At 39.7% G+C, this 23,814-nt stretch overlaps 1 protein-coding gene across 3 annotated transcripts in view; it reads right to left on the bottom strand.

The window, feature by feature from the left end:
- Window positions 1-23,814, bottom strand: part of SOBP (sine oculis binding protein homolog) — a 162,231-nt gene that overhangs the window by 104,104 nt on the left and 34,313 nt on the right. For all 3 annotated transcript variants that reach the window (XM_038554865.1, XM_038554866.1, XM_038554867.1), the window contains exon 4: window positions 16,146-16,297. In XM_038554865.1, coding sequence (XP_038410793.1) covers window positions 16,146-16,297 — 152 coding nt within the window. The remainder of the gene's footprint in view (window positions 1-16,145; window positions 16,298-23,814) is intronic.

Below are 23,814 nucleotides of genomic sequence, written 5' to 3'. Positions count from 1 at the left end.
AGACCCTAAGACGGGGGATTCTTTGATCTCTTTTTTAATCAGTATTGACTTGAGTATCAGTTTTGAAGTTCTATTAGGTTTACAGTAGTGTCTGCCGCCTTCTCATTTGATTCACAAAGTCCTCATACCATGATGTACTCTCAGTGGTGCCGCTTCAACCAGAAGTAGGAGGTCATCAAACTAAATCACAGATCTGGGATGTGAGTCTACGTTCTCTCCCTTGCCTTTACCTGATGTAGCCTGCATCACCCTTCCCTGGAGCATGCCTCATCAGCTGTGCAGTGCAATACAGAGGGGGAAATGTTTTCCCAGCCCAGAAACTCATCAACTTGAACTCTGAAGCATGACATCTGAATTCCTTACTGCAAGAGCAAGAGCAGCTCACAACTGCTATACACGATCATTAACAACCTGCTTGCACTTCCAGGGCCGCCTCTGTGGATTAATATGCGCACTACGTATTAAACCATCTGCCATGGAGTTTGACCCGGTCTTTCTCCATGGTGGCCAACTGCAAAGGTTACCCCTGAGTGTTAAGAGGCAGGGTACACTTTCATTATATTTATCTTTACCAATTCTTCAGTTTTATTATTGGTTCTTTTGTCCCCATCAATACACCTTTTCAGGCTCTTGTATCCCATCTTTGTGTAGCCTGGAGCCTAATGAAAATATATTTAATCCTCTGTGTCAACTCTTTCAAAGTTCAGCATTAGCCTCTTATAAAAATCAAGTTAAAGGAGGATAAACTACACATTTCCTGTGAAGGTGGGACAAAGCTTATCGTTTGACATACTTTTGTACACTTTAAAAAACTATCTTTAAAGCAAACATCTAGGAGCATCTTTGGGTGACTCAGTGGTTGAGCATCTGCCTTTGGCTCAGGTCATGGTCTGGGGTCCTGGGATCGAGTCCCACATCGGGCTCCCTATGAGGAGCCTGCTTCTCCCTCTGCCTGTGTCTCTGCCTCTCTCTCTGTGCCTCTCATGAATAAATAAAATCTTTTTAAAAAATAAGTAAATAAATAAATAAAGCAAACCTCTAAATGCGATTTTTTTAAAGTCTAGGCAAGGAACACAATTGAGGCCCATTCACACCAAACCAAGTTCCCCTCTCTGGGGATGCTGAGAGGCAGCCTATATTAGGGAGTACGAGGATTGAAACTTTTTTGTCCTCTTGTGCTAGCTGACAGCTCAGTGAATGGAATTGCATCTGATGTTAGGTTACCTCATTATATTCATATATTTGTAGAGCAGGGTTTGGTGTTTTGTGGGGGGGAAAGGGGATGGCTGGGAAGAGGTAATCCCCTGTGGTTTTTCAAATGAAAGCAACTTAGAAAAAGTAGCAAACTTCTCCTCCTTCCTGTCATCTACTTCCAAATAAGCAATCAGTATATTAAGTGACACTACTCCTAATATAAACCCCTGGGACAGTATGCTATTAATTTATGTGTACTCTGAGGAATATCATCCACTCCTTACCCAGGTTCTTAATCCGAGGCAAGGCTTTATTCCTTGCCTTCAGTTATTTATTTTCCTCAAGGGTCTCTTTGGAAGGAGACAGCCAAACTCTAAGTGAATTATTTGGATTTTTGAAAATCCAAACAACTTACCTTACTTTTTTGCAAGGCTATATTTGGTCTTTTTTTTTTTTAAGGTTTATATTGAATGCTAACTCAAGATACAAGTACTGTTTTGTTCTGTTTTTTCTCAGAGGAAGGTTCTCAAATGGCGACCCTGAAAACTTTGCACTGTTGTGTTATTTTTCAGAATCTGACTTTTTTCCAAATTATGATAACGGAAGCTCACCAATCTAAAATCTAGAGACTTTATATGTAAGTGGACGTGTGCCCTTGCACATGTACAGAAACCTACGTGAAGGTTTGCACTGGAAGCACTGAGGGGTACCCTCAGGAGAGGCTGGTGGCCCTCCCACCACAATGAACTCCCAGTTTCAGGGATGCTTACGATTTTTGGAAATACTGGCAATGACATCATACTTTATGTCCTTCACATGCTTTGGGCCTTGTGATCGATAGTGCTTCAGTTTCTCAATTTGCCCCAGCTCCTTTTCCTTTAGAGACTCAACCCACAATTTAAGTTGCATCAAATCCCTATAAAAGCTGTACCTCAAAATTACAGGATAGGAAAGCCACACCCAACCTTCCACAGACCCCATCTTTGTCTTCCACAGCCTTGGAGCACAACCCCTGATACCCAATGTACAGAAGCACATTGTGCAAGTTTTCACTACCTCTGGTTGCTTTCTGAGATGTCATCCATGTGTCCTCTCCCTTTCCCATTGGTCTTTAACATGTCTTCCGAGTTGCCAGAGACAGATTTTTCACTTTTCTAAAGGATGCCTTTTTAGTACTAATAAAACTTTCATACTTGTCTGCTTAATCACGCCAGCTTTACTGTCCCCTTTTTACTTTTTTGTTTTTGGCTCAGAGGTATATGAACCATCTGTGCCTCTAAAACAGTTTGCTTAAATAGCCTCCAGGCAGATTTTATGGTTTTTAAGTTTTTTCCTTTAACCTTCAGCCTGCTGTTAGCCATTTTCATCACAGTTTTAAAATCAGCCTCTTTTGGAAACGACTGTCACTATATGTGGTTTTCAGAAGTTACTGGAACTGGAGAGGGGGCCACTGACTCCAGCTGAATTGCACCATGGTCCCCATTCACAGTCATCTGAGCAGGTGTGGGCATGGCCAGCCTCGGGAAGGGTCATCTCCTCTATTTGGCATCCTGAAGAGTGATGCAGGGACGTTTCATTTCAAATATCCATGTCCCTATCACCCAGTTAAGACCCAGGAAGATAAAATGTGAACTGCTTACCTGCCTATTTATTTATCACCACATTTCTACAGAGTTGTCATCATGATCCTAGGCACTAAATGAGATACCAGGCTGAAACAAAGAACACAAAGAAAGGGAGGAAAAGTCCTTCCTTCCCACCACACCATTGTGCCATGAGAATCACCCCCTGTTACTATGCCAGCAGACATGCTGTTCTGTTCCCATTTTATCACAGCGTCTAGTCGGGGGACCTGAGCATCAATAAGCATTTCTCTATCCTGAGATTCATCACCCAAACCTCCTGTCTACCCTTGCATTAATGTTAGCATAGGTCTATAGTTCTCTCTCTATATATAATAAAACCACATCTCTTCCCATACCCAGAGGGAGGTGGGGGGAAGGATCTGCCCTTTCTGTGGCCCTTTCCATCAAAAAACAACTTACCCCATTTATTTTCAATCATCCAACCATATTTGTCAGACACTAATTATTTTCTTCTCTCAAATCAGTGCATCTTTCACCCAATCTTTTCTCTGCTGTTATTGTTGCTTTTCTGATACATTTGATAATAAAAAACACTTAGGGTCTTGTAGTTATTATTCTTACTATTTACTTACAAAATGTTTCTGCCTTCAGAGGTTACAGGCTGTCAATACACTCCCTGAAATAAATTAGTAATACTGTGCTAACTCTACAGTTCCTGAAGCGGAGTGAAAAGTCAGGGAAGGTAAGCAACAAATCCCCGAGGGTTGGTAGAAATGAATGAATAAATTAATGAATGAACAAATACACAAACAAGTGGATTAATGGGCTTATTGTTCCGGGGAATATTTGTTTGCTTTCTTGTTTACAGGTAAAGTTCCATTCCTTCACAAAGAACTTAAAATTAGCAAAGAAGTAGCAAATCAGGGCCAGGATTCAAAAAGCATGCTGCTGTGTCCTCATCCCAATGAACTCTTTCCTCCCCTTTTCCCCTCCTTCACATCTCCATCTTTCAGATTTCAGTTCAAGCACTATGTCCTCAGGGAAGCTCCCGGGGCTCCTGACTAATCAAATTCCCCTGTTAGAGGCTCTCACAGCACTGTGCCCACACTATCACAGCACTTGACACGGTGACAATTTCACATTTGTGCTATTATGTAAATAAATGTCTGTCTTCCACCGGCCTCTACACTTCATGAGGGCAGGAACCTGTTCTCATGGTCTGCTGCAACTCCAATGACTAGCACAGTGCCTGGCACATAACAGCTGCTCAAGAAATACCTGTTTAATAAATACATAGATAAATTAATAACTTGAGAGTTGCGGCCTTCAAGGTCTCTCCTCCTTTAGCTACTTGAACTTGATGCATTCAGTCTCAGACTAAATCACAATTTGTTTGAACACGCCCTGCTCCCTTCTGCTCAGCAGGCACAGTTTTCAGCCACAGAGAAAGCTTAAATGCATGGATGGCCAGGCTAACTCTTGATGAGTAACAGCAGCAGCATCTAGTCCCAGATATCTGCCTCCCCATATCCAGTATGGTCCTTGTCCAACATCTCCCAGGCCACTCACACTGATGAAACTATTCATTGTGCTATCCGCTATTCTAACTACACCATTGTTCTTCTTCATAAATAAGTATATCTAACAGCTAACCACAATCCCCTCAATCTTAGTTCTTTCTCTTTTTTTAAGTTTTTATATATTTATTCATGAGAGACACACAGAGAGAGGCAGGGACACAGGCTGAGGGAGAAGCAGACTCCATGCAAGGAGCCCAATGTGGGACTCCGAGATCACGCCCTGAGCCAAAGGCAGACGCTCAACCGTTGAGCCACCCAGGAGTCCCCTCTCATCTTAGTTCTATGTAATCACGTAGTCTATGGAGTCCAAAAAGAAGAGAACAAGTCAGCACTTTGGTCCTGGTACTAAAGCCAACATTCTAATAATCAGGTTTTCAAATAGCTGGTCCTAGATAGAAGTAGTTCATCTAAGTGTCCTATGATGAATGTTAACCACATTTTTATATCTCAATCCACATTTGGTTTCAGATTCCTTCTTTCACAGAAGTAGATAGGCATGCCATATTCATTGTGTAAAGAATTCAACCTCATGAGATAACCTAATGAAGTCACTTCCTCCTTCTCTCTAGCGGATATTTGCTGGCACTTACCATCAGCCATCATTCTGACACCTTTCCTCTTTTAATAGTTTCCAAATTTTCATTCTAGTAGCTGCCCTTCCCTATGTAGCCTCCCACAGGCTTTAGAAGAAAATGAGCCTAACTCTAACATCTGAGGGAAGCCCTGACTGGCTCAAGTTAACCAGAATATCCACTGCCCTGGTCACAGTCCCAGTTCAGGCCTGGGGAGCATGTGACTTACACATACACAATGAGTATAAATTTTAAGACTCTTGCTTAGAATGCTAGTACACAGGCACTCTTTTATTGCATATGAACAAGGAAGTATGTAGGCCTGATTGCTGCTAGCAGCCATCCCACGACCTCTGGGGAGGCTGCCTTGGAAAACAGCCAACACTCATATACAAGAAGACAATGATGGGAAGAAATGAAACCACTGCACTTCAGGATCAACTTGTCTGAAGTATATCCTACCTTCGGACTTGAGTTCCACCAGATAAAAGATGTCTTTTATTGTTTAAACCAGTTTGAGTTGGGTCTTCTGTTATTTGCATTAAAAACCCTGATATTCCTCTCCTGCCAAAAAAAAGTCCTGATACATCCTATAACTATAACCAAATTAAGTCTACTCGTAGAATAAAAGAAACTTCGAAACACTTCCTCTACCCAAAGGTGGCCCCTTCAAAGTTACCATCTCCTTTTCCTCACACTACTTCTAGGGGAGTGTGGATGCCTATAGATGCTGTACGGCTGTCTCCCAGGCCAAGGCTTGGTCTGTGTTGAGCTTACCGTCTGAGGCCTTAACCTCACCACTAGAAGGGAGGTAAACCCCACCTGCCCCGTAGAAAGAAAAATCGCTGTGTCAGAACATTTAACCAACAATATCCATCCTTGGTTCACTTCTTCCCACATTTTAAAAGAAAAAAAAGAAAAAGAAAACCCTAAACTAGTTCAACATACTTTTTCTACTGGGAAATGTTTCATAACTACTAGTGAATAATTCAGTGAATATGACACTTTTCATTTTCTATTGCCAGACACACCCAACTTCATGGGAATGCTATCGCCTTTCCTACTCTCCAAATCTTCTCTGTATCCAGGATCTTAAATGTACTGCTTCCTTAACAGAGATCCAATCAACAGGGAAGATTAGATCATACCGCACATCCTGCTCATCATCTCCCCAAAATTGCCATCAAACTTAAAATAAAATCCAAACTAGTATCTCTGCACCCTAACCACCTTGACCATTCTACTCCAGACAGTATGGCCTTCTTGCTGTTGTTCAAAAATGCCAAGCCCGATCCTCTACCTTTCACTTGCTCCCCCTCCTCCCATCAACTCTCTGCTCCAGGCTCTTCTCGTGACAGCCCCATCACCTATTCTGTCCCTACCCACACCTCACCTCCTCAAGGACGATTTCTGGAACCACCGGATGTAAAACAGCACCCCATCACTACTCATCCCCTCACCCTGCTTTGTCTTCACCTGTCACCACCTGAAATTTTGTTACATATATACATATTTTTAACTTTATTTTATGTATCTCCCTTAGAGAAAGAATGTAAGTTCCTTTAGGACAGGGATTTTTCTCTTATTTAATAATGTGTCCACCAAACCCAAAACAGTACCTAGCACATTAGAGACACTGAACATATCTTTTTTTTTAAGTAAATGGATGAACAAATAACAATTTTGTTTTAATCTTGGCTAAAAACAAACGAAAGAGGAGCACAGTGACTTGTCTCTTACTAAGAAAGTCTCTCTTGTCTTTAAGTATTTGCCCTGCTTTTCTCCCCACTTTTTTCTTTTTTTAAATTGAAGTGTAGTTGACATGCAATATTATATTTCAGTTATCCATCATAGTGATTCAACATGTATATACATTATAAAATGATCACCATGCTAATAAGTCTTGTTACTATCTGTCACCATACAGAGCTATTACAATATTATTGATGCATTCTCTATCCTGTAACTTATATCCCCATGACTTACTTATTTTGTAACTAGAAGTCTGTACTTCTTAATCCCCTTCAACCTATTTTGCCCATCCTCCCATGCCTCTTCCTTCTGACAACCACCAGTTTGTTCCCTATATTTATGAGTTTGTTTCTGCTTTTTGTTTGATAATAAACAAACACACAAAAAGCAGAAAAAAAAAACATAAAATGTGGTATTTGTCTTTCTCTGACTTATTTCACTCATTATAATACCCTCTAGGTCCATCCATCTTGTCACAAATGTCTATTTGTCCAGCTTTATCTCACATACCACTGGGTCCCTGTATCCCTAAATCCTCTGACAACAACGGTTTAAATTGCCCCAACTTATAAAACATTTAATCCTACAGATGATCACAGAAAGTATCAGGACCTTCAAGGATTGGTCTTTTAACAAAGAGTTGGATATACAATCTTAGAACCGCTCACCCTATTTAAAATAATATGAATTTATTCTACCAAAACAGATCACAAGATAATGTAGCATTTACTTGGATCAATACAGAAATCACCACTTTATCCTAGAATGTCTGGCAAGCAGCCTCTGAAACAGACTCGCAATTGTCATACCTCAAAATTCCTATTACCCACTGAATTCCCAAAATACACTTATTGGGTTAGGACCCAGCTCTCGTAATGCTAATTAGCTAATCAGGAAACTGAAAGTTTGTGTGACAAAAATCGGACACAACATCTTTGATTTTATGTCATAAATTCTACTATCTCTGTGGGGAAAAAAAATCATTTCAAAGTCAAAGCTGTTGTTTTTCCACAATCAAAAGTAGTTAAATACTTGTAAATTCATTTGAACCTATTTGTGAAGGGTTTCTCCTATATGCCTCCAAAGCTCTCTTATAAATCAGTATAATGTTTTCAAGGCACATTTAGAAGTAAAAAATTCCTATCTACTAAGTGTATTTTCTTCTATTAGAAGATGAATTAAGCAGAAAATACATTAATGTCTGAATTTATAATAGAAGTGGTTAACCCTTAGCCATAGCAAACTAATGAGGAATATTTTACCATGCAAGGATTAATCAGGGCTCTCCAACACTATGTAATTTGACATTCTGAGGACTTAATCATGAATGGATTTTATTCCCCTATTTACTTTTCATCACAGGATGCCTTACAAAGACACTACGTGTTAGAATAATATAATTCTGGAGCCTAATCCTATTACTTTAAAGAAATGTCATTGAAAGAATATTCCATAGCTTTAAAAAATAGGCCTTACAGAAGCAGTACTCAGCGATTATGTCGTCTCTGGGTTAAAGCAGCTCAAACACTGAGAAAAATATTAATATAGAAGTAGTGAGCCTTAGAGCCTGGAGCTGGCTAACCCTCTGTTAGCAATGAAACAGCAACACAAATTCTGGGAGGTTGTGATTACTGGACATTGGCTTCCATCCCCGGCCATTGATTATCTCTTTCTTTGTTAAAGACTACAGGAGTTTCATTTAACTGGAGTGCTCAGTAAATTGCAGCAGAGTTCAAGCATCTTTTATGGATTCATTAAACCATTGATCTGCCTTCCTGTGCTTGTAGTAGTGCCCAGCTCTGGCCCACAGCCTGTGTTTACAGAGAATGCAACAGATGACGTTTGTAACCTCCAAAGGCCGCCTGTCAGTAGACATCAGACTCCACCGCATGCACGGCCACTCTAAGAGTGGATTGTAACATAGGGAATTTCCTCCTCTCCATCTGAACTGCTGGGGCAGGAATTAAGCGGCCATCGACAATGAGCTTCTTTTTATTCCATTCTGACCTGCGATAATATAAACACCGAGCAAAGAGCCAAGGAACAAATAAGTATATGTGACTTGCCCAGTTCACACTTTTGCTTCTGTACAGAAGCTACCTGGGGGTACTGATACAGGGGAGAAATAAAAATCGCAGGTGTGCCTAGAGCTTGCATCTCCTGCGTATGGCCATAGCTTTTGTGTGTTCTAGCTTTTGTGACCAGACATTGCAAAAGTATATGAGAAAAATTCTGGGGCAGCCTGGGTGGCTCAGTGGTTTAGTGCCACCTTCAGTCTAGGGCATGATCCTGGAGACCCTGGATCGAGTCCCGTGTCGGGCTCCCCGCATGGAGCCTGCTTCTCCCTCTGCCTGTGTCTCTGCCTCTGTGTGTGTGTGTGTCTCTTGTGAATAAATAAATAAAATCTTAAAAAAAAAAAAAAAAAGAAAAATTCTGGACTCAAACTACTACCTTAAAATAATCTCAAAGCAAGCCACCTGGCCTGTCTTGGATACATCATGTTTTTAACAAAGCGTTTGAATGAACAGTGTAACTAGGAAAATGCACGAGCGTAATCTCTTGGTTTCCCTGGACAGGGCACTAAGGACTCTTGGAAACTTCTCCCTCCTGTGGCCTTTATTCATAAGGTCTCCTGACACCTTGTGCTGGACTTTACCAGCACAAAGAGCGCTGGATGCAGTTTACGATGGGAGAAGCACATCAAAATGACCCATGAGGTAATTCTTTAAGTGCTTGTTCTTCCGATAAACCCGAACAAAGCTAGCAGCAAGGTGAGAAAGTTGGTGATGCAAGTGACCGGATCGATAAGGAGGAAGCATGTCCCAAATAACTAGAACCCTTCCCGATCATTTGTTTCCCGGACTGCCCACTGCCCAACCAGACAGGCGGACTACGAACTCGAGGCACGCCCATCCATCACTCCGCAGCCGCACTCCCCAGAACACAATGTAGCTGATGCAATCTGACACTGTGGTTAATGTTAAAAGAGAGCGTGCCTTTGAGATGGATTGGATAATTACCGGCAGCTCAAATGAGAGAAACTTGATTTAAGTGTAGAGCATCAGCTATCACTACAAGGGCGGCCAGACACTGACTGTGTCTGAAAATCAACATTCAAGAATATGTCAATAGCCCTGCACATTGACCCCCAGGTGATCAGATTCAGATCTATGGAAAAAAGAAAAGTACAAAAAAACGCCCTCTTTTCCATCTGTTCTTTCCAACATTTCATTGAAAAGAAATGTTGAACAAAGACTGGGACTTGAAGCTATTTGGCGTTTTAATCAGCTCTTCATAATTGGTCTAAAACATCTAATATTATTCAGAGGTTGATACCCATTCTGGATAACAGATTAGAATTATTTCTCTATTTTCCCCACAACCTCCAAAATATAGCCCACTAAAAACTAGAAGGGGGTGCTATTCCTTTCTTTCAGGGGAAACTCCCTTCCCTCTGTTCTGTTTGTGTTCCAGGTATCCCTTAAACCAGTGCTTCTCAAGTGGTGTTCAAGCGTTCTGAGGAACATGAGGATCACACACCTCTCCCCTCAGTTTCTGATGGCTTCCAAGGGCATTGGGTCCTACCCAGCCTGCAGAAGCTCTGCCCTTGAACGCTTTCTGGCTTTCTTCAAGAGCCCAGGCATCACTTTAACGTGACCCTCATCTTACCTCGCTACCTAGAACTTTCCTACTAGAACCTCACCCTAAATGTGTTTCAACGGGCTAACATCTTCCCCCTCTCCTGCTATTGCTTTTTTCATAGGTTCTCATTTGCAGCAGCTCATCAATATTCCATTCCATATTTCAAAATACCACAGAATGAGAAAACAGTTGGGTTTGTTGTTCTTTCCCTAGAGCTTTCTGAGGACGCCCCTGTTTGCCGTGACCGAAAGGGAACTCAGCCACTGGCCTGCAGGCTGAAGCCCTAGGGGGCAGAAGGGGCCACTCTCTGTGCAGCCAGCAGACAGGCTTGCAGCACAGTTCCAACAGACACTGGGGGATCAGAGCGATCATGCTGCAGGCCAGGGCAGGTAGGCAGACCCAAAAGGCTCACTGGCATCCCATTAAAATAATGTGAATCTGTAGGAAGAACTCTGGTGCTCCCTTGGCACATTTACTTGTCGATCGAGAATATTTGCAAGTAACTGGCAAAAGCAAGTCTGTGGCCTGAGATTTAGGCAGTCAGAGAACATTAATTACAAATAATTTTTTAATGTCCTTCCCCAAACCTTCTAGAATAACCATTTTGCAAATTAAATCTTACAGGTGTTTAAAGGAACAAAGTAGACAGGTTAATCACCAGATTAGCAGGGCAACTGTTACACATTTCTTCTGTGCTACTAGGTTCCATAATTATCTCTGAAACTGAGAATCTTTTCCAAGACACCTTCAAGTTTAATAAAAAGACCAGTACAAAAACAAAAACAAAAAACCAGTACAGCAGTCCTCCTTATCCAAGGCTCACTTTCCATGGTTTCAGTTATTTGCGGTACACCATGGCCTAGAAGCAGATGATCTTCCTGATTTAGAAGGTCAATACTAGTCTAAGACTATATCACAATGCCTATGTCTCACAGCATCACAAAAAAAAGGGGTCAGTAAAGATACTTTGAGAGAGAATCCACATTCACATAAGTTTTATTACAGTATATTGTTATAACTATTTTGTTTTATTATTAGTTATTGTTAATCTCTAGTTGCATCTAATTTGTAAGTTAAATTTTATCACAGGTATGTACGTATAGGCAAAAATATAGTATAAATAGGGTTCCGGGGATCCCTGGGTGGAGCAGCGGTTTGGCACCTGCCTTTGGCCCAGGGCGCGATCCTGGAGACCCAGGATCGAATCCCACGTCGGGCTCCCGGTGCATGGAGCCTGCTTCTCCCTCTACCTATGTCTCTGCCTCTCTCTCTCTCTCTGTGTGTGTGACTATCATAAATAAATAAAAATAAATAAATAAATAAATAAATAAATAAATAAATAAATAAATAAATAGGGTTCGGTACTATCTGTGGTTTCAAGCATCCACTGGGGGTCTTGGAAGGTATCCCCCAGCGATAAGGAGGGCTACTGTAGTCTAATTAAAATACGTCTTCAAATAATATGATACGTGCTAATTAATGATGGGTCTTCTAAAAGAGATGTCTCCTAAGAAGAAACCACTGTGAATAGTGGGAAATCATTTGAAAATAAGATAAATGTTTTATTATATAATATTCCCCTCTTTAAATATTCGGTATTATTATCATGATGGTGGACGATTTAAGGGACATGATTTGCAAATGTTGTTTCTGTCTATATAACCTTTTAATCTTTATTTGATCCTTATTGTTATCTCTTACCTACATAGCTTTCTTCCCACTATGGTCTGGTGGGGAACAGCAACATTATGATATTGAAGTAGTTTCTATGTAGTTTCAAATTATAGAGAAACTAGAACAAGGAAACATAACTTTGGTGTCTTTAGGAAATTGTGTCTGTTACTAAAAAGTATCAATGCCACTAACCCATTAAGAACATTAAAATTTTTAAAAAAACAAAACAAAAAAACACAAACAAAACAAAACAAAACAAAAAAAGAACACTAAAATTTGAGATCTTAACAAAGAAAGAAAGAAAACAGTCATTTACACTGGGTGCATTGGCCATTTGTCTTGAGTGTTTATTTCCTGCTTGATTTATGGACATTAGTTTAGATAATAAGATATTTTCCCAAGCAGAAGGAAAAAGACCAAACACGGGATATGTGGAAATGACTACTACTTGTGGTCTTGTTTGTTACTCTTGTTTTTAAAGGGATAATGGTTATAAGGCATACTCCCTTAGGATAGAATATTTTTAAGTGTCTAGGATTGTACAAAGTAAAATGGGCATTTGTTAGACAAAACACTTCAGCATCTCTTGCAAAACCACTAAGGCACCTCTGCAACTTTCCGACTCCTAGGCGAATTTCTAGGCTAGAAATGTTCCCAAGTTCATCTCTACTTGTGGCCTCAAAAAGGGGCTGGGAAAAGAGCAAGCTATTCGTTCCCTGAAAAGTCTCTAGTGCATCAAGTAATGAGACTGACATATCATTGTTCAGCCAATGCCCATAGACTACAAAAGTATTTTTCTTACCCACTCTTTCAAAAACTTGTGAGCCAGCAATTGAGCCTGTTGGGGATAAGGATTCTACAAAAAATATAATCATGAATTAACGCTATTTCTTCTTAGAGCCAACATCCTGAAATGCCTAAGCTCATAGTTCGGTTCTTAAATGAATACAGCTGTGACTCACAGTCCTCTCCTAACAGAAACCTCTTGAAGAAAGCCTACACATACGTGTAGCAATCCAAACAACTCTTCAAAAAAATTTTTAAATTTGGTCTGAAACTATAAACTACATGCCATAAAGGGTTAAGTTGGCTTCAGTCTACCCCACCTTACTTTACAGGGCCGGGGTTTGTGAGAGAGGGATATGACATTCTTAACCCACTCCATCAAACAGACACAGAGACCAGAGAAAGGAAGGGTGGAGAAGCAAATGAAATTTAAAGAGCCAATTTTCAGTGGGCCTTCATTTTGAGAGTTGGGCTATTTTTGTCCTTGTTTTTAGCAGCAAATCAATTCCTGCCTCCATACCCAAGCATTTGTGAAGAGGATAGCAGGGGAACCGCAGGCACAGCTGTCCAATTTACATTCACAAATGCAGGTGTTGCTCAGACACAAAACAGAGGTCAGCTGAATACGGCTCCTAATTAGCTACCTTTTCTACTAGGATTTTTCTTTGTAAAGTTATGCATGCAATTTGGGTTCAACTTAGAGACCATTTTTAGATCTCAGCATGCTATCCACCAAGAAGCGGCTGTCATTATAAAGCATAATTTACAGCATAGTTAACTTTACATGTTTTTTAAAATCTACATTATACCTAAGGCAAATTTCTCTTCTACACACATATTATTCACTGTTTTCCATCCCTTTCTGAATATCTAAAATTTAGGGTAGAATCTAGCCAGAAAATCTTTTATGACAGGATGGGAAGAATTTTGCCCTTTTTCTAAGATTAAGAAAGTCCATAATTTTAATAACGAGGACTAAAGACTTTGTTAAATGACACAAGAAAAGTAGCTATTTGCTATTGTCTTCAGTGGGGAACACCCTGGGGCTTATTACAGCAGTTCTTAGAAATGGCAGGATGGAAACTGGTATCGAATACAATCCATTAAGAAACCCAAGCCCTAAATGAAATGACCACAAAATCCTATCAGTTAACAGAAATGCAGCAGCTGTACATGTTTATTGTAATACAATAGGATATTGTTGCAGAGATAACACTCTTAAAATTTAAAAAAAGAAAAAAAAAAAAAAAGAATCCAGCAAGCGATGTGATCAGTTTATTCCCCTATTTGAAAAATGAGAAGGTATAGTGTGGCAGGGCTTTGGGATACATAAATAAGCATGAAGATCGCAGAGAAGACAGGTTTTGTATGTACACTAATAGGCTGCTGGGATCAGCTGTCAAAGTCACCGGCTAAACTTCAAGCTTCTGTGACTCCCAGCTTTTGCAGGATGTTCAAAGACCTACCCCAATAACTCCCCACAGGAAGTGAAAGGTAATGGTCCTCCTCCCCCTGCTGATTTTACCTGCCATAAGTATTCCAAATACTAACTCTTTTCTTGGCTCCCAGTTACCCATCTTTTAAAACTGTATGCTATGGAAGTTTAAATCCAGTTTGACCTTAAACTTTATAATGATGTAATATTACATGTTAGGTATAACAATGTAAATTCATATATATGGCATTGTATATATATATATACACTCTCTATATATATAGTATTCTAGGGTATTTCAGAGGCTTACTAAAGTTAAATGGTTTTGCAAAATATGACACGTATCACCAGGATTGTGACAAAAGCATCTTGCTTGATTTTGCTCCCTACAGGCCGTCCATCAAGATTCAGACCCACAATTCTTCAGAATCATAGACAAAAACCCCTGTTCTCTAGCCATCTTCTGGGATGGAATGCAAAGTATTTTGTTGTGGTAAGTAGGGCTTTGAAGATGAAAGCGCTGAGTCCACTCCTGTGATTGTTACCCCAGTGCTCAGCGTTCAAAACGGGAGCCCCAGGGTCTCCAAGATCATTTTAATCCTCCTATATTAAAACAAAACGTGTCTCCCATGCGTTGCTCCAACCCCCCCTCCTCTGGAGTCTCACTGGCCCCTCCCAAGGGAAAATGAACTGGACTTTGACTGTCCCAAAAGAATTCCAAACAATTTCCTTACTTGCCTCCCTGTTCCAGTGAAGATTATGAGCCTAATACTTAGAGACTGCTACTAAAATTCCACCCCGCTGAATTCTGCAGCCTAATTCTTTCAGCATTATGTTTTTTGGCAGAATGACGTGACCCAAATTTGCAGGAGATAATTTGCTGCAACAGTGCTTCTTGCAATGCAGTGAACCCGAGATGAGCATTTCAGGATTACAAACACCAGACTTTAAAAGAATAATAATAATTGTTTGCTTCAAGAAGAGACAGATTTTGATCTTGTATTATGGAAATGGAAAAACTTAGCAAAATGTGGACAATTTTATGAATTAGGAAGCTATACAGATCAATGGAAAATAATCAAGATCTAGCACATTACTTCAGTAATCGGTGGCAAAATGCTAGAGCGGGTTGGTTCTTTAAAGATTAAGAAACTAGCTGTGTGTACGTGTGTGTGTGATTGTAAAAACATCACGCATTCCATTTCTCATCAATGGTGGCCACTACTATTCTAAAAGGACATTTTCAGATCTGAGATGTCTTAAAACAAAACAAAAACTGACTAACTATGGCTGTTCCTGTGTTCACCCACCATGCTGCCCACAAACGCTCGGCTGTGTGCGCAATGTTGGTTCAGGTAGTCATTATTTCACCTTTTCTCAATATTAATCAACTTTCATCTAAGGCGTCAAAAGAGACTTGACGTTTTTCTCAATTAGAATTTGTGGTTCTTGATTAAAATTTGTGGATCAGGTTTTGTAAAGAGCCAGAGCAATATTCCCACTGGGAACAAATATTAAACTGTGTGGACTACAGCTTTCTGGCCACACTCCCGTGGCTAGTTTCTCAGCCTCTGAAAGAAATCTCTACCACTTATCTTTCGTGGACTCTAGTCTCTACACACTATGCTGGAGAGACACTGTCACTTAGGGTGGCAGCTGTGATCACCGTGTTCTTCCTCATGGGATTCTCATTCACCCTCTCAGAATTCAAACATCAAGACAGAGAAACGGAAGAACAGGTTACACATCAGAAGGGGATCCCTTATTCCAGAAGGTTAAGTATGACAGAGAAGGGGAACAGACAGGACAGGAAAAAAAAAAATAAAAGTAAAATGTGCACAGTGTTTTCAGCTAGAAGCTAGGAGGCACATGCGCACACGGTCTGGGGAGGCCTGCGTAGCCGCCTCGCTCTACGTGCTCTTACCTTATTTCTCTTGAAGTAGGCTCGTCGGCAGGCTGCAAAGCACTTCTCGCTGCAGAAGCTTTTCACCTCACTTCCCATACTCAGGGAATAGCGCTTGATTCCCACTTTCTGGCACCAGGCACACATTATTTGTACATTTGACACATCATCTTCTATAACAAAAGTATAAGAAAAATGTTCATATCAGAAGCAAACATCCCTTCAAATTTAGACACACCCTCAACCTGACAGAGCTACCTGAGGTCTCATTTTAATTTCTGTACCTCATTACTCTCTGACCTCATAGGATAGCCAGCTCCTGATAAGAAGACTCATGCTTGCTCACTCTTTTCTTTCTTTTTTTAATTCCTTCGTTCCTTTCTTCCTTTCTTTCTCTTTTATCCCTTGGTTGGCTCTTAAGTCTCCAAAAAAAACATCATTTACTTAAAATCTGGAGCATGAATGCACAGCCAGGAAGGGGGTCCCAAGTCTTCTTAGCCTGGTAAAAATGCATATTCTATTGGCTTACACCAGGCTCTATACTAATGAAACTTGTAAAATGACCAATTTCTTCTTCAAAGGTACTGCTGGAAGCCTGTAAGATCCACACTGGGTGGGACACCCAGTGCTAACCCATAAATGTGATGCCCTAATGTGAACCTTGACAGTCAGGAACCAGGCTCAATCTTGGCATGTGTCTTATTACTGTTACCTGATATAGGGTTTTATTTACCCTTGCAATGTAATGATTCCCAAGTGATACGGCTAGTCAAAAAAAGGAAGGACATGAGGGGCCAGATTGTGCCCATGGAAAGGCACTGGCCTGGCTCACTCAGCAGTCTCCTACGGCAGAACCTTCCTGCATGCATGTCCTCAGGGAGGCACAGGCCTGATTTAAATTCTCTCCATGTGATGCTGCTCGTGTCCCGAAATGGAGGGATGGTAATGGAGGTGTCAGCCATGAGACCTGAGGTCACATAGCTATAAAGATCATCCTCAGCTAGACTGGTAGTCTTTGCAGCCCTCCTGAAGGACCTGCCACACACGTCATGGAGACGCGCAGAATGATGTTAAGTGATATGTGACTATTTTCAATAATTAAAATACTGTATTTCTTTTCCTTTGTAAGAGAGGAAAACAAATTTAACTTGCAAAACAGGCCTGTGATATCACATGCATTACTGCTCAAAGCAAAGAGAGGCTTTTAAAGTGAGTCAGTTAATAAAATATACTGAGTAAATCATAAAGCAGGTGATAAGAAGTTACAACAAAAATGTGACAGTGACATTTAAATGACTGAAGTCTGGGAGATACTAGCCTATTTGATAGGGGGAGGGGGAATAAGAGAAGACTTTAAAGTCTACAAAATATCTTCTTGCTACCTCCTAGGGACTTTGCTTATATCTTGAGTTTTCTGGTCCTCCCAATTGACAATATGCGTACATATGACTGATTGCCACTATTAGCGACATTTCTTCTTCCTTTATGGATTTTTTTTAACTATCCCAGACTCATGCTCCAGACATGAATAGTAATCACAAAATCCCCAATAAGCTCTGGTATAGCGTTGTCTGATTTCTGAATAAAATCCCCCAAAGACTAATTGCTAAACAAGGCCTGGTCCATGAGTTGTTGACATATTCATGGTTCATAGAGTCTGTCATGCAATCATTCCATTTCCAGGGAAAAGATTTGGTTTGAGGCAGTGCGGTCATCAGCCTGCAAAATTAGAAGCAAACTAATTTGTAGTGCAGTGATACGGCTCTTTTTCCCCTGAGTATCATCACTCAGAACTATGCGCAGCATTTTATTTACCTTAATGGAATAAATATTGTCATTTTAACGACCACTTTTTTCACAAATTACATAATGTGATCTATTGTTAATTATCAAATAAGACAGTGTAAAAATGACCTTTGATATTAATCATTTTTGATAACACAACCTTCTTTAAATGGAGTCATAAAATGAAATCAAATGTCATACGATGACTGCATTTTTTAATTTGTTCTATTCAAGAAAAGCTTTATTTATATTTTACATGGTTTCTAACATGGCATCTGTCTACATATAGAAATTTTACATGAAATGTTATAGACATGAAAACTGAACAAAACTTTACAATTAGCCTCAGAGTATGAAAGAGGTCTTTTTAAAAATCAGATTAGAAATAATATATTTTAAAAATAATCATCTGTCATTCCTAAACTAATTTGAACTACTAGTTTCAATTCTTCCCAATGGATTAGCTGCTTTAAAATCCTAAAGTCCTAAAAAAGAAGATGATACAGCAGAACTCTCCCAAATGATCCGTTGGCAATAAGTTTGAGTCTGGTGAAACCTGTAAGGAAAAGAAATTTTTATGGGGGAAATTATTTGACCTCAGAGTTCAAAAAGGAGACCACACCTCCCAAGGAGCTGCTTTAGAACAACCATTAGGTTCCCCATGTTGTTCCTGCCTTTAAATTGTCTGGCTTGGGAAACAAACCTAAAATTTTTCCTCCTAGATCTTTAACGGATATAAATAAAATAAATAAAATAGAAATGAAATAAACCACCATTAGAGACTGAGATCCAGATGAAAAAGGGTAGAAAACAAAGTGGTAACGGGGGCAGGCACACAGCCTGCCTGGCCTGGCAAGAAGGAAGAAGGCTGCGGAGGAGGTACAGCTCACAGTACCCTCATGCTTCCCTCCATCACCGCCAGGCAGACTGGCTGGTCAGTTTTTTAAGACGAGGCAAGGATATTTTCTTACAATAGACCTAACAGAGAAACAAAAAGTAGAATTTTAAGGGAGATTACTTTTATAAATTATGTGTACTCCTGCACCCCAATGTTCACAGCAGCAATGTCCACAATAGCCAAGGTGTGGAAGGAGCCTCGGTGTCCATCAAAAGATGAATGGATAAAGAAGATGTGGTCTGTGTATACAATGGAATATTACTCAGCCATTAGAAATGACAAATACCCACCATTTGCTTCGACGTGCATGGACCTGGAGGGTATTATGCTGAGTGAAGTAAGTCAATCAATCGGAAAAGGACAAACATCATATAATCTCATTCATTTGGGGAATATAAAAATTAGTGAAAGGGAATAAAGGGAAAGGAGAGAAAATGAGTGAAAATATCAGTGAAGGTGACAAAACATGAGAGTCACCTAACTCTGAGAAATGAACAAGGGGTGATGGAAGGGGAGGTCGTCCGGGGGTTGGGGTGACTGGGTGATGGGCACTGAGGGGAGCACTTGGCAGGATGAGCACTGGGTGTTATGCTATATGTTGGCAAATTGAACTCCAATAAAAAAATTTTTTAAAAATCACGTGTACTATAAAGTAACAATGTGGGAAGAGGAGATAAAAGAAATTGTGCACTTTTGTTTTGTATGTGGCAGTTGGAAAACTCTTAGAATGGTGGTTAGCATCTGTCTTGTTAAATAATTCAGTATTCCCATCCGTTTCTCATAAAATTCCGTTTCATAAAGGCAAAGACTGGAAAAATTCCATCGGATTTCTCCTTTTCTGTCATCAAAATGTTACCAATAGCTAGTGTTCCAAAGATGAGAAAACATTTTCAGATATCTCAGGTACTCTGGTCTTATAAAAGCCATTTTTATCCACATTATATTTAAGAAGCTGAGAACTGTAATTATGAGTTAATTTTTCAGCTGAAACATAGCTCAAAATTCTGGCCCTAAACATGAGATGGTACCCTTCTTAAGTGCTTTAAACCAAAGGGATAGGTTCATTTCAACAACTACATTTTTTTAAAGTCTAAAACCCAGTAATTATATGCATGCTTTACATTGGCAAAATAGAAGGCCCCAGCATTTTAGCTTTTCTAACTTGATCTGCTGTAAAATATATATATATATATATACATATATATTTATTTAAAGATTCTTTTTCCAAACTAGGGAGAACCTGATTTCCAATCTCACATCTAGACTAAAGCCTGTACCATTAGAGACTTGAGACTACCTCAAAGAAGACTGGTGTAACAGATTTTTTCCTTACAGCCATTAGCCTGTGTGTTTTTCATAATGAACAATGCAACAACAAATGTAAAATATTTACAGCATTAAGTCACTTTCCCAAGGCGAATAGTTTGTATAACATGATAAAATTTTCATATGATATCATATAAATATGCATCAGTCAAAATATGCATGTTTCTATTAATCATGAAAAGTTTGTACCACCTCTTTAGAATTTAATTAGGCAAAATGTTTAGGGCATTTTCTTTCCAAACTAATGTTCAAAGAGCTATAGAACATTATTCCATTTTACATCCCAGAAGGAGAAGTTCACATTAATTACTCTGAGATGAAATCAAAATTGTATTTATTTATCATCACACAGAGAAGTATGAGATCAAGCATTTCTGGAACGCCTTGCTGAAGTTGTTTGAGAAACTGCCTTATCTGGTGACTTTCAAAAATAAGAATGGCCATTGGTCGGTGACATTCTAGGGGCACTTGAATTGACTATGAACATGCATCCTTACTTGCCCAGGGCACAAAGAATCAGGAGGGCCTTAATGGACCCCAAGGGATTAACTGTCAATTCACCACCCCTTTGTAACTTTCATGGGAGTCCAAGACTGAGGAAAAAATCTCAAAGTATTGGCTGGTGATGTTTCTCTCCTCCAACAGTTCCTGGAATGCACACATCCAGATAATCATTTCAAGACTTGAATTATATTTGAGACAAGTTGCAAGGCAGCCTGAAGTGACTCCTGGGTGTTCCCTACACCATGGAAGGAAAACACAGCACGGGAAGCCCTCTGTCCATCTATTCGTCAGAGTAGCTATATTTAAGAATACAGATAGAGATATGGCCTGGAAGACAGGCAAGAACTAAGGTTAAAGTCTGCTTTCTTTGCAGCCCTTCTTGGAATAATTCAACTCCAAAAACTTTGAGGCAGTCCAGTTCAAAAGCCTCTACAGAGTCCTATAGAAGCTTCTGTACAATTCTTTGGGTTCTTGAAGTGAACATATAAGGAGACCCAGAGAAAATTTGGAACACTGAGCCAAAGGAAAAATAATCATAGCTAGCCATTATTCAGTATTTAGTGGTGGGAGGCACAGTACAAAGTTTCTTAAATCTGTTGTTTCATCCTAATCTGGCCCTAAACATGAGAAGGAAAGTAATTTGCTCCAAATCACAGAGTCAGTATACACCAAAGCCTAGATGAGGACCAGGCTGACTCCAGAGCCCAAGCTCTTGACTATCACACCTTAGAGACTAGGGCCCTTCTAAAAGCATGAGATTACATGCCATCCATGCAGACTTCTCTCTGCAAAACAGACTAAAAGCTGTCACAAGATTCTGCTACTTACAGAGCACCCTTCTCCATGACATGGTAATAGACAAAGAAAATGAAATCAAAAGGTCAAAATGTCTTTGAGGAGATGGCTGAAGTGTTATTCAATCAATATTTGTTGATTGATTTTCAAAAAAAAGTTAAAGGCTCACAATGCAAGCCTTTATTTCTTTATGACTATGAGACTTGGATTTGCGGCAAACATTCTGGCTGAACTTTCACCAGCAAGTGCCACTTATACATTAAACAAGAAGCCAGAGCCAATAATACCTGGATCTCAGGAAGCAGTCATTCTACCCACAGGCAAGCAAAACTCTTCCCAGTTTTCTCTTCAGTAAGGAGGGGGATCACAGCAAGACATGGATAAGACTGATTTTCCACGTGGGTAAAGCAGGGAACCACTTACATCTATAATTTCAAAGATGCCAATAAGAGTACCCTAGCTTCAAAAATTATGCCACAACTCCCCACTAAAATTAAATTCTACCATTAGAGAGTAATTTATTTGGCCATATATTTTTTTATATCCCATTAAAACACAAATTCCCCAAAAGCAATAAAATTCAGTACATATTTGCCAATTATGACTTACGCTTTGAAATGAGTGGCTCTTTCTGGAGAACAAGTTTTCACAGAGAGTGGGGAGAAGGGCTAAGGACAAGGTTCCGACGAGAGAGGTAAAGGGTAGAAATCGGAGAGGCTATAGTACGAGAAGCGTCTGGTCACTCACTGCTTTGCTGAAGTCTAGCCCTGGGCACATAGGTAGAACAAGCTTAGCCACGCAAAGAATGGACATAATACTGAAATGAAATGAAAATAATACTGAGCACACTGTAGCAACTACATCTTCAGAGGGCCTTTTAGATGTGAACATAAAACAGTGGAAGTTGAAGGAGGTGGGAGGAAGAGCATACAGCCAGGGATCTCTGGAAAAGAAAAGCAACAGGCAGATGCACTTATTACCCTCTCAAAGGGGTAACTTTTATTTTTTTTAAGTGAATGAGTTAAGAGATATATGCTCCTTTGCAAATCTTAGTTGCTATTATTCAAAAGACAATGTGGAAGAGTGCTGGGAAACAGAGACAGAGGACGTTAGTGAAAGTACTAAACCTACCCCTTCTAGTTGTGTGACGTGGGCCAGTCACTCAAGGACCGTAATGTCCACCCTTAACTATAGCTGTGGTGGGGACAAAATGATAGAAAGTAGTCACATCCTATATGTAAATGAGCCTGCCTTAGGATCAATGGCAAATAGAGTAAGAAGAGAGAAGTGTCAGCTATATGCAGTCTAGAGAGGCCCGGACGACCAGACTCCAGTTTCTTCAGTCACATCCCCTCTCCCATGGATGACATCGGCAGAACCACTATCTTTGAGTACAAAGAACAACCCAGTTAATTGGTTAAATTTTACTAACTCAGACTATTTAAGAGGAAAGCCATTACATTTAATAAAAGCTTCACTTACAGTTATTCTTTTTAAAAATTACTTAACTTGAATTAATAGTTGACAAGGTGTTGCCAAATATATCACTGTACTGCCAGATATTCTATAATTAATAGATGGGAATTCTTTGTAATTATTACATCAACTAGCTACACATGGGTGGATCTTCCTAAGTGCCTGAGAAGTTTGCTCTTTTAAAAAGTATCATAGTAACAACTGAAAATTTCTGCCACCTTGGTAACTGAACTATCAAAAATTGCCAAATAATAGAGTCTGAAGTCTGAATTAATAAAATTTTATTGCACTAAGAGGATAGGTACAATGAAATGATAGAGCTTCCATACAACTACGATTCTTCATAGCACTGAAAATTATTCCTATTTTTTCTTTTGGAAATGAAGTCATTTGAAGTGATTTCAGGAATGTATGTATTTTTTTTTATGTTTTTGGATGAAGTGATTTCAAGAATTTACATGGTCCACACCCATCTAAATAGAGCAGCACTTAACCTCAAAATAAAATTGAAATCTCTATACAAAAACTAAAATTTGGTTCCAGTAGGTGAAAAGAATGAGCACATATTGCATAAAATGACAGTAAAATTATAGAATTTAAATTAGTTTTAATATTCTAATGGAACTTTTCTAGCCCATTTCTAATTTTGTATATATACATATAATACATATATATGCGCACGTGTGGGGGTGTGTGTGTGTGTGTGTTTGTACCTATGTAAAAGACGTGACTCCAGAATGAATTAAACATCTACATGCAGGTCTCTACACTAGGCAACTGGTCAAGAATGCTCAGTTGAAAAAGACATGGCCCTGCTCCCAAACACAGGAAAAAAAAGCATGTGACTCATTATATGACAAACAGAATGTGGTAAGAGAGAAGTTCAAAAATCTGCTAGAGACCAGA

This window comes from Canis lupus, chromosome 12 (assembly GCF_011100685.1).
Source record: "Canis lupus familiaris isolate Mischka breed German Shepherd chromosome 12, alternate assembly UU_Cfam_GSD_1.0, whole genome shotgun sequence".
NCBI classification, from domain to species: Eukaryota; Metazoa; Chordata; class Mammalia; order Carnivora; family Canidae; genus Canis; species Canis lupus.
The sequence above is the reverse complement of the archived record's forward strand: the minus strand, read 5'-3'. Positions and strand labels throughout refer to the sequence as shown.